The 12,055-nt window shown below is 39.7% G+C and overlaps 1 protein-coding gene across 1 annotated transcript in view; it reads left to right on the top strand.

Moving 5' to 3' along the window:
* Positions 1-11,302, top strand: part of dstyk (dual serine/threonine and tyrosine protein kinase) — a 30,545-nt gene extending 19,243 nt beyond the window's left edge. Inside the window, exons 8-14 of the mRNA XM_061727064.1 lie at positions 3,813-3,942; positions 4,292-4,448; positions 4,820-4,952; positions 5,080-5,193; positions 7,367-7,481; positions 7,647-7,781; positions 10,688-11,302. Of these exons, the coding sequence (XP_061583048.1) occupies positions 3,813-3,942; positions 4,292-4,448; positions 4,820-4,952; positions 5,080-5,193; positions 7,367-7,481; positions 7,647-7,781; positions 10,688-10,875 (972 nt within the window). The 3' untranslated portion in view covers positions 10,876-11,302. The remainder of the gene's footprint in view (positions 1-3,812; positions 3,943-4,291; positions 4,449-4,819; positions 4,953-5,079; positions 5,194-7,366; positions 7,482-7,646; positions 7,782-10,687) is intronic.
* The last annotated feature ends 753 nt before the right edge of the window (positions 11,303-12,055 follow it).

Here is a 12,055-nt window from a genome sequence, read left to right as displayed (position 1 = left end):
CAGTCTGTTTATCTCCAAATTCAGCAAAGATATATGCATAAAGGGTGATTGTTTGGCCTGACAAAGTACTTAAAGCGTATTATATGATTTGTGAAATGTTTCAAGCACAGCTGCTGCGTCTGTAGTTCAGCCGTCTTTTCTTCCAGCTTTTGGCAATGTGTTACCGTCTCAACCTCATCACGTCAAGTAACACTTGTTTTTTAAATAGATGTAAGAAATCATGTCTGCAAATAAAATCATTACGCTATTCGCATACATTTTTCCAAATTGTCACTCAGCAGTTATAGTTTTTGCCAAAATCAGATGCTGTTTTTCAGAATCTAAATAAATGAACGTAGTATAACAGAAAGCATAGAAATTGATGTTTGTAATTTTGCAATTTATAGCTGTTTTATAATTTTAACTGTAGATAGCTGCACCAGAAGATGACACGCTGAACATTGTGAAGTGTTCAAACAGAGACAGCGGGTCACTTCATGGTTTCAGTTTATGTGAACAGACAAGTGAAAAGCGTGACGAAGTCGGTGCAGGTTTAGGGCCAGTGCGTTCAAAACAAGAAATAAACAAACAAAAATACAAGAACAGATGCTTCCCAGGCAAACAAAAGGAACCCGAGTGAAAGATTGAGAAAGGCTCAAATTTGAGAGTAGGACAGAGAGTTGTACAAGCAGCAGTCTGAGCGCAAAAACACCACACCAGCTCTTAATTTGAAATAAAATGCCTTTTCTTTAACTTATTTCACCGACATCCAGCCATCTGTTTACAAAGATGTTTGTCTAGGAGCGCTTCTTGGACTAAAAAGTGGTTCATTTGTGGTGCTCTTCAGATGAGAAAGTTAAGAACAGGAGAAACTCCAAGGCACTCTCATCTGGCAAAAGTTAAAAAACCTTTTATTGTAGCAGCTTGGTTACATAAGCCTCTAAAAAACAAACAAGCCATCTGATTACTTGAGCTCCCACGAGGAACTGCTGACAGATGAAAAAGATGGCAGCATTAAAAATAGTAAATAAAACGGCTAACCCTTGAATACCTCATATGAAATAATACACAGAAAAATCTTGTCTTTTTAATCAAAGTGTTTGTCATTTTTTTCTTTAACAGTTTCTAAACATTTTTTGTATCATTATGAGTACATTAGGTAATTTAATTCATTTATTTATGAATGAAACTTATTATGTGATAGAGAGGTCCCAGAAATTAATTTATCAAATATGATAGATATTTAACGGGTTAACAAAGTAATGGTTTGTTTTGCTGCTGATGGGGGGGCTGTGTAGAGGAATGCACCAAGAAAATACTGAGATAAATTGTCTTATAAGACATGTGGAGACTTCCTACGCGGGGACTTTTTTCTTTTTTAAATCAAGCATTGATTTAATGATATTAGGAATTATTTAAGCTTCTTCGCACAGACATCGCTCAGCTAAGAGGGAGGAATTACTCAGAACGTTTGTGGCACAGTTTTCCTGCTGGTTCACCCAACAGGTCGTTTAAAAAGCTGTGACCTGCGGCATCAGTTGCTTCTGAGGACACTCGAGTCTCTTGACTATGCACATAAATTGTTCAGCAATCATCATTTTAGTTACTTGTCTTCAAAGATCCGCCCCGCTGTAGTTTGCAACTCTCTTTTTTCAAACTACTGACTTGCTGGTTCTTGTCAAATTGTTTCATTGGTAATATCGAATGACAGAGCAGGTCACATCACCTCCCAGTTGTTAAGACTCACTAAATCTATATTCAAGATGCGGTTGCACAAATGCAACAATGAACTGTGGCAGTCTTAAAGATCAAGTAATGCCTGCTGATCCTTTGTATATTTTTCAATAGATATTATCCTAATTCCCATATCCTAAGTTATTCAAGCAGATTTACTGCCTAAGTGCAGACGAGACAAGACTGCTAGAGAAAAACATCAGATGTCTGTCACATTTCTGTTGGACGTAGCGCAATAACAAATGGTGTTTTCATGGTTATTTAAAAAATAACCATGAAATAACCATTTTATTTTTTTTCATCCTATGTAATATCCTATACGTAAAGAACTAGAGTCAAGTCACTGAACAGCATGTTCTTCATTCAAACGGTCATAGCTGACATTTCAACTTTTTGTATGTTTTCAAATTGACACCATTTCACTTGCTTTGGATTCTGAGTAGGAGGACTTTCAAAAGGTTAAGTAAATAGCTGCTGAGAGAAGATTAAAATGCAATTTTTTTTTCATACAATGAAATTTGTATGTTAATATGGTTTAATGTTTGCAAATCTGAACACGGTTGCATTTATACGACACTATGGTATCAACAGGCAAATACACTGGATAGGGATATCTAGTAGTTTCATGTCAGGAGCTGATGGATGGTGCGGGGCCTCTGTCCATCAGTTTTGTTGGTCCAGAGTTCATGTCAGAGTGCTGAGTGAACTGGGCACGTTTCCCATCGTTTTGTCTGAGAGGAGACCCACAGTCTCGACTTTGAAAATCCATCAGACAGACAGCAGAGCAGAGTGTTTACTCACTGCTATAAAGCGTCCATTTATAGTTGCCCTCTGATTTTAAGAAGCCAAAAAATAAATAAATCATGGAGTAACTCTCTGTTAACCAGGAGCTTTGCTTTAGTTTGATAAATGACAGCTTTTCCTCACAGGTCAAGGCTGCCGGTCGGTCGTCCCTGAGAACTTCTTGTCCTGACTTGCAGTTTTCATTTCTCTAAATTTCTCAGAACATTTTGTCACCACAGTGATTGCATCCTCCAACTTCTTTTGTTTTTCACCTGATGGTGTTTAGAGAAAGAAAGAATAAATGTGACAAGATGGACTAAGATGATACACAGACTGATCAAAATGTTTAGCAAACTCCTGAGAGTACAACATAAGCATGCTTGCATTAAATGGTGGAAGCTTATTGTTGCTTATCACTTTTTCTTGATAAATGATCAAAATATGAACAAAGTCAGTTTTTGAATCATCCTTCAGCTACGTGACTGGAATATATACACTTAGGGATTTACTAAGATCCTAAATAAAGAGTACTAGATTGCGTGTGCACTGAAAAAGTTTGCACGTGCTGTTGTTTTGTGTTTTGCGGGTGATCAACTAAGATTGCGTGCGCAATTGATGACAGGTGCAAACCGCAGTATTTAAATGAGGTGTTGCGTGTCTTACGGTTTGCGCCATGGAGAGTCTGGATGGAAAGCAGGATATAGTCGCAAGCGCAAAATGAAATTTGACGAGTTGGAGTTAGAGATATTAGTGGAAGAGGCAAATAAATACATTCATGAACTACAGCAAAGAAATTTAAACATTACCAAAAGAAACGCAATATGGGAGAAAATCTGCGATAGAATAAATGCAGTTGGTAAGACAAAAAGAACGGCAGATGAGGTTAAAAGAAGGTGGCAAGAGATAAGGCGAAGAACTAAAGAAAAAGTGGCCTTTAATAAAACTTTGGCAAAGACTCTCTCTGCGTATTCTTTGATTTTGGCGATGTCGCCTCCTTGCCACAATAACAGCAGCCATCGGTGCGTAATGCTGGGCAGAAGTACTAAATGAACAGCGTGTGCTATTTTGCTCATTTGAGAGGCGCAGTCCTCTTTGCACGCTGTTAGTAGATCAGCTTGCACATTGGTTTGCGGGTGATGTCAAGTTTACACACGTTTTTACGCACGCAAACCTTTAGTAAATCAGGCCCTTAGTCTTTAAATATAAGAGCAAACCATTTTGCAGAAATTGAACTTGCAAATGATTTTACTGAAGTTTGAACAATCTTTTGACCACTCTTGGCACTGAGACGTTATGCCATCTGTTGGTACTTGCAGCTGGAAGAGGGACACACAGGGCGTCTGGAGCGCACCGAGGATCTGTGGCTGCGTGTGAGGAAGGACCACGCCCCTCGCCTTGCTCGCCTGTCGTTGGAGAGCCGCTCCCTAAGGGACGTGCTGCTGAATGGTGAGTCACCAGCAAACCTCTCATTGTTCACTCACTGCTGAAGTTAAAGTCACAAAGCTGAAGAACTGGACCCCGACAGAAAGTACAGAGCTCATGCATGTGCTTTTTTCCATACTTCAACGTCATACAAAATGTTTTCTGCTCGACTGGAAAATGTGAAACTTTGTGTTTGACATTAGCACGGGTGAACACTTAGCAGATGAACATTAATAAACTGCATAAAACCAACACGCCAAATGCGGAATGGGCCAATCATCTAGTCAGGTTTAGATTAAGAGAACTGTTTTTTCAGTGGGAGGTGTGTGTGTTTTTTGTGTTCAGACATTTTTGCTGTATTGTTTTGTAACAGGCAAACCCAAGCTCGGGCGGGAGCTCGGTCGGGGCCAGTATGGCGTTGTATACTTGTGCGACAGTTGGGGAGGACACTACCCGTGCGCCTTGAAGTCTGTGGTTCCACCTGATGACAAACATTGGAATGACCTGGCTTTAGAGTTTCACTACACACGGTGAGTTATAAAGAGTGCAAGTAAAAACAACGGCACACGTGACAAGAGAGATAAAGTTGCTGTCACTCAACGACTTGGGCGTGAGAATGCTCACATGGCCTGAACAACTTCAGAAACAGCTGCATTCATCAAGTACGTAGCTTTACATCGGAGGTGACAGTTGCTTTGTTGTGGACAACCCACGCCTCTGGGGAAAAAAAGATGACTGTTGATGCCTGAGACTGTTTTGCAGCATATGCACGTTTAAAATGAGTCCTATCAATGCACCTGCCACCATAAATCTGTAAAACAAAAATAGAAACAGGAATTCTACAGAAAGTGAACGCTGCGGGATTACATAATTTAAATATCTTGTTCAATGTTTGCTTTAGGTCTCTACCCAAGCACGAACGGCTGGTCGACCTGCATGGCTCTGTGATCGACCACACCTACGCGGAGGGCTCCAGCATCGCTGTGCTGCTCATCATGGAGCGGCTCCACAGAGATCTCTACACAGGCTTGAAGGTGACTTTGTAACAAATAAGTCATTACTTTATCAGGAACAGTGTTTCCGTTTTCCACAGACTGCAACTTTAGTGAAGTATCGCTTTTACCCTCTTCTTCTTTTCTGTTGATTCTGTCCATCTCTCAGGCTGGTTTATCACTGAGGGAAAGGCTTCAGATTGCTTTAGATGTCGTGGAGGGGATCCGTTTCCTGCACAGTCAGGGTCTCCTGCACAGAGACATTAAGCTGAAAAATGTCCTGGTGAGTTCAAATCAAATGCCGTACTGTGCAGACGTTTTAAGAACCCTTAATCTGGTTTTATGAAAGTGGTAATTGCATCTATATTTATTTTCTAGTCATTACAATCATTGTAAATATCTGGATGGGAAAATGAAACTGATAATGGATTATTGTTATACCCGTAATACTATCACTGTATTTCAAGTTGTTATCTCAACAAAAATGGAAAAATAAATACGGACCGCCATTAAAACCATAAAACCATTAAAAAAACCAGACTAGAGGAGCCTGAGGCTTTTGCAGAGCGCTGTAGTTCAACCAGTTATGCAAGAAAGTGCAGCTACAAGTGTAAAAGACGAATTTTATATCAAAAACAAGGACTTCCTAAAACCTGCAGTCTTTAAAGTGTTCAGCAGGGGGCAGAAATGACTCCACAATGACTTTACAGAGACCACGGAGCGATTTATAATCAGGGCTGCACATAATTATTTTGGTCTGGTGCTCAGAGGAGCCCCTGGATATGTGACTTGGGCCTCCAAAAACGCGGTGACCCGTCTCGCCGGATCGATAAAAGAAGGATGCAGGAATAAGTTATAGGCAAAACGATATTTATTCACTTATAAAGATGAATGGCTCAATATGGTCCTTTACAAAGTTAATTTATTTCAATAATTCAACTAGAATATGGTGTAAAAGTTAATTTATTTCAATAATTCAACTAGAAAATGGTGTAAAAGTTAATTTATTTCAATAATTCAACTAGAATATGGTGTAAAAGTTAATTTATTTCAATAATTCAACTAGAATATGGTGTAAAAGTTAATTTATTTCAATAATTCAACTAGAATATGGTGTAAAAGTTAATTTATTTCCATAATTCAACTAGAATATGGTGTAAAAGTTAATCTATTTCAATAATTCAACTTAAAAGGGGAAACTAATATATTACCTAGTCTTATTACATGCAAAGTAAGATATGTTAAACCTTTATTTGTTATAATTTTGATGATGGAATTGTTTATTGATTTCATAAAATATTCTCTAATTTATTTTTTATTTGGGGTTTTCATAACTGCTGCACGCAGTGAAGGACGCTGGCTGATTTATGGTTCCGCGTTGCACCAACGCAGAGTTTACGGGGTAGGATACGCGGGAGCGCGAACGTACGGTGCGCGTCGCCGCGTAACATCATGCAGCCACTTCTCGGCAAACACGTTTTCTGTTTCTATCCACGGGTAGTGGTTCAGTTTGGCGTCTCTTTGTAGTTGGTGGTGGTGGAACGCACAAATTATTACTTAATGGCGCTTGTTTCTTGGACATTTTGACGAGACGTGTCGGAGTTTGTTCAGTAAAGCTGATCCTTACCTCTCTCCCTGCGCAACCCACCGCAGCAACGGACGCGCTGTGATTGGCCAGCCCAGTACAAACTTTGAGTGGCAGTTCTGGGGAAAAGCTCTCCCAATAGATTTTTTAATATTAGTATTCTGGTCCGGCCACAACCAATAATATGAGCCCCAGCTGGTGGTACGCAAAAGCGCTTTCCAGCACAAGATTCACAGCGCACTGTGGATTTTGACAGCGCATGCGCTCTGGCGGCCCACTTATGTGCAGCCCTGTTTATAATCTCTATAATCTCTAATATTTTACTAAAGAGTTTAGGGTTTGACTTGTAATTTCAATCTTTTCAAGTTGTTAAGAGTAACATTTTCATATTACATTTACTCTTATCGTGGCCCACTGAGAAATAAAACAGACATAAAATACATTGGTTCACTTGTAAAAAAAAGTATCCGTGTTCCCTTTGCAAATATATATATAAACTTCATATTAACAGATTTTGGTTTTGGTCTCCCAGATACAACTCTGATATTAGCCACAAATGGAGTAAATTGTCTCTGTCTGCATCGATATATAAGTTTAAAGGCTTTACCGGCTGATATTATGACATTTTCATGACAATGGACATGAGTGTTCATGTATTAAAAACATTTCTGCATTTATTAGAAATGTAATATAAAAAAGTTTATTTGAAATGCTCTTTGCCTCTGACACACAGAGTATTTAAAGGAAAAGTATAATACAAATTGGAACACTGTATTTGCATATTTCACTTTATGCTTATCTTTTTCTATTTAAGGAAACACTTTGTTTCTTTCTTTTCTGTCTAAACACACTTTTCTTTATTTGTTTCAAGTTGGACAAACAAAACCGTGCAAAGATCACTGACCTGGGCTTCTGCAAACCCGAGGCTATGATGTCTGGCAGCATTGTTGGGACTCCCATCCATATGGCTCCAGAGCTGTTTACAGGTAGGATTGCTGATCGATGACATTGTTGATGATTATAACTCCTGCGTAATGAAGCTGTTAATTTGTGGTTACAGGTTATCTTTTTGTGTGTGTGTTTAAATGATATCTATGATGCTTGGTAGAAATGTCATACCCCAATCTCTGCTGCGATCATTTTCCTGACAGGAAAATATGACAATTCGGTTGACGTCTATGCTTTTGGCATCCTGTTCTGGTACCTCTGCACTGGTTCGGTGAAACTCCCAGAAGCCTTTGAGAAATGCTCCAGCAAGGACCAGCTCTGGAACAATGTTAAGAAAGGTAAATGCTGAAAAATAGACTTGTTTGTACTTTCTTGTGTCACTGATTCACGAGGAGCACAAGTGCTGGAGGTTGCAGGATTTGAGCATTTTATTAGAAGTTTTGGAAAAATGACAACTCTGAATCAGAAAATGTTGTGGTACAAAAACAAATGAATTGAAATCAGTATTTGATGAGTTTTAGCTCATAATTCCAAATGAGAAAATAGCTTTTTGAAAATAGCTGGCGAATAGGGGGGGAGAGCAGCTCGGAGATGTCTCTTGCGCGCTCTGATCAGGAAATCGGCGGCCGCATTTTGGACGAGTTGGAGACGTGAGAAAGAAGACTTGCTGACTCCAAGATAATGTGAGTTACAGTAATCCAGCCGGGAGGTAATGGAGGCAAAGGATTATTGTCTCAAAAAGTGGAGCTGTGAAAAATGGTTTTGCAAGTTGATGAAGATTAAAAAAGCTTGACTTTACCATTCAGTTTATCTGAAGATCTAGTTTAAAGGGGACCCATTATGGCATCTAATACCTATTTTAAACAGGCCTTGAATGTCTTAAAAACAAGCTTTTGATTGTTTTTGCTAAATAATTTAGAAATTCAGCCTCTGAGCCATGTCTTTATCTTCCCAGTCTCTAACCTCATTCTCTATATGGGATTCTGAGTGGGCGGGGAGGCTATGATAATGAGGCACTGTGCTGATTGGCTGCCTGAATGACGCGATACATCGGAAAATGGCGGAAGCTCCGGCCGGCGGAGTTAGTTGTGGACGTGGTTTCACGCATCGGAGGCCAACCTATGTAAATCGCATTTTGGTTACGTAACGAAAGGGAGCAGAATCTGAACGGCTCGTAGAAGCCACATCGCACTGGATGGCTCATCCGGGCGGCTGTACAGACACTGCAGAATTTGGTTGCTTTCCTCCTTCTCTGAGTTGGTAGGCTGAGGGGAGACCACTTTATATTAGAGATGCACCGATCGATCGGCCCCCGATCTGCTTTGATCGGAGATCGGAAAATAATAGTTCAGAGCGGCCGATCTGATGACGCCCGCGCGGGCGTTGCCGCATCTCAGACCGAGCGGTCCTGAGGGAGCGTGACCGGCCTCGCCGGTGCGGGAGTTTTACAATGTCTGAAAAGGACAACAAATTTGCAGTTTGCAAAGTGTGTCCAAAGGAGATACCATGAGGAGGAATGTTACAAAATAATTTCAACACAACAAAGCTGATAAGACATTTGAAAGTTCTTCACACAGAGTATTATTGAGTTTTCAAAGTTGGCTCCAGCAGAAAAAAGGGAGAGAAAAAAAAGGAGCGCGCAATAACGCGCTCAGCTGCAACACCTGTAACAGAGACTTATAAACGACAGGAAGAAAAATAAAGAACTACATCGTAAGGTAATGAATTCATATGCTTTGCTCATCAACCGCTTTCAGTTGTAGAAGAGATCGGGTTTAAACACGTTTGCAGCTTGGATCCGCGGTGCAGCGGTGCTGCGTCGTAATTATTTCACTGATGAAATCCCGTTGGCGTTTTACCAGACTATATACAGTCCAAACCCTTACGCAGGACAACAGTCGTGTCGGTCGCTTCAGGAGTGACATGTGGAGCTCTAGTGTGAAGAGTTTTGCTTCACTCACAAGAGTTTCTTCACACGCGGCTGATGCTACCGCTAAAGCTTTCACAAAGCTTAATAATTCATGATTAATTTTTATTTTAAGATTTAATTCCTCTTTCCACAGGAAAACTAAGGTTTATAGTTTACAACTTGTGTCAACTTTTAGAGAGTGACAAGTCTGCTGTTGTCTGTGTTGGTCACATGTACATAATTATTACCACAGGAAAGCTGAAGCCACTAAACTACACTTACTCTTTATAGGCCGAGTTTACACATAATCTCCTAATTTTTATACCTAATAATACAATGTCAGTGTCGTGTATATGAGACAACAATATTGGCGAATTTATGGATTTCACGCTGTGATCGGTGATCGGCAAAATCAGGATCGGCCGATACTGATTTTCGAGATCGGTGATCGGCCCTCAAAATCCTGATCGGTGCATCTCTACTTTATATATGTTAAAGCAAGAAAAAACGTGTTTTTCATAATAGATCCCCTTTAAAATTGCTACTAAAAAGCTAGTCAACAGACTGGGGAGGGGCTACTAGAGTAATTTGGCCCAAACATCATAACCTCTGTTTTCTTTTCATTTAAACTCAAGAAACTTAGGGCCAACCAATTCTTAATGTCTTGGAGACATGAGACATGATACAAAGGGCTTAAAAGAGAAAGCATCATTCCTTTTTAGCGACAGATACTTTTGACTTTGACTTTATCAGCTTATAGCTAAAAGGATATGCCGTTCTTTCTCATAATGGAGCCATGTGGAATCCCATAAGACACCTGAGCTGTGGTATTTAGATATTTACATGGAAAATACATGGAAAATTATTACACTGAGGAGTTTCAGTACATTAATTGCAAAAGCGCAATATTAGGTTGGGGGACATTGGAGCAATGATCTCTGATCCTTAAGGCATTACTACATAAATAGCTGCACTTTATCAAAAGTCAATGTGACCACTTTTGGAAATCTTTGTGAGGCAATTCATCAGGGATCTGCATTCACAAATGTATAGGTGGCATTGACATTTGTGAGCTTGAAGACTTCCGGTGGATGGGTGATGGTTTGGGGCCGTATCAGTTCCCTTGTTAAGAGCCATTTACTCTTCTATGATAGTACAAATTTTAGAGTAACATATGGTTCATTTTTTTTCTACTTTTACATCCTCTTCCAACTTTTTCTGATTCAGAATGGTAAAACAAAAGCTGTCATAAACTAACCACGAGCTACACAGAAGTTGAGCTCTAATTAATACAAGACATCTTGATGTGGGCTCAGTTGTCTGCTGTCGTTTCAGGTGCCAGACCAGAGCGGCTTCCCGGTTTTGACGAGGAATGCTGGCAGCTGATGGAGGCCTGCTGGAACGGGGACCCGTCCCTGAGGCCCCTGCTCGGCATCGTGGAGCCCAGCCTCCAGTCCATAATGCATCGGCTCTGCAACTGCGGCTCAGAGCAGAAAAGCAGCAGCCTGGAAGACTCAAACTGAAAACACTCCAGACAAACTAACACGTATTTGAGTGGGATTCTTATCAGAAAAGTTATTTTGTTGTATTTAAAAAGAATGGACCTGAGCCGGCCAATGGATCAATGTCCAAGTCGTCGTCATCGCCGTCGTCCTTGTTCACCGTGGTTGGATTTACATTATTTATGAAGCTGATGGAGACCAGGAGTGTGCAGATGGGTGTTTTACCATGTATCATACAGACTCTACACTAAGCTTTTCTTGTAGTTGCAGTGCTAATTGCTACTTTGTTGTGTCATGAAACTGTTACTAGATGCAAATTGTTTTAAAAAATAGTCCACGTCCAGTATTATGAAAAAAAAATACAAATATATATGTTTAATTTTAGATTGTATTTAAACTGAACATGTCTACATCTACTTTTTTTTAAATAAAAATGATCTGTTACAACAAAAATAATGTGTGGACTTTAACTTGAGAGGATTTGTTGTGGGTGAGAAATTGTAACTTGTATCATCTGAATCTGCATCTCAAAGGACTAGTTTGCATGCAGGAAAATCCATCCATCCATCCATCCAGTGCAAAACTGTTATTGCTTCAAATTAGAAGGTGTAATATTTGTTACATAAAACCCATCATAAATAGTTATAATCAGAACATCACAAAATGTTAAGTGAAGTCGACTAAAAACCCTTTTTACAGTTTTTCTCTATTGCTTAAACACATTTCACGATACCGCCCTCACTTTTCACAAAACTCTAAACACAAAACACTTTTCTAAAGCTACGTACACTAAACCTCACAGTTTCTTTTCAAAACCAACCCATCACACCAAAACAGTTGCTCATATGCTCAAAAACCAACCCATCACACCAAAACAGATGCTCACATGCTCAAAAACCAACCCATCACACCAAAACAGATGCTCACATGCTCAAAAACCAACCCATCACACCAAAACAGTTGCTCATATGCTCAAAAGCAAACTCTGACACCAAAATACCAATCAAGGCTTGCAGAAATGTAAACACTACTGAGCATCATTAACCACATTACCAAAAAAATTGAAAACACAATTTTCACAGTGTGAGACTGTTCTTTTTACAGTTTCACAACTGCCAGGATGCATTTGAGCAACCCTTATTTATTCTCAAATATGTTTTGGGCATTAACTATAGATTTGTGCATTTCATGGGAATAGTTA

This window comes from Cololabis saira, chromosome 8 (genome assembly GCF_033807715.1).
Source record: "Cololabis saira isolate AMF1-May2022 chromosome 8, fColSai1.1, whole genome shotgun sequence".
NCBI classification, from domain to species: Eukaryota; Metazoa; Chordata; class Actinopteri; order Beloniformes; family Belonidae; genus Cololabis; species Cololabis saira.
Note: the sequence above shows the minus strand (reverse complement) of the source record. Positions and strands in the feature narration are given on the sequence as shown.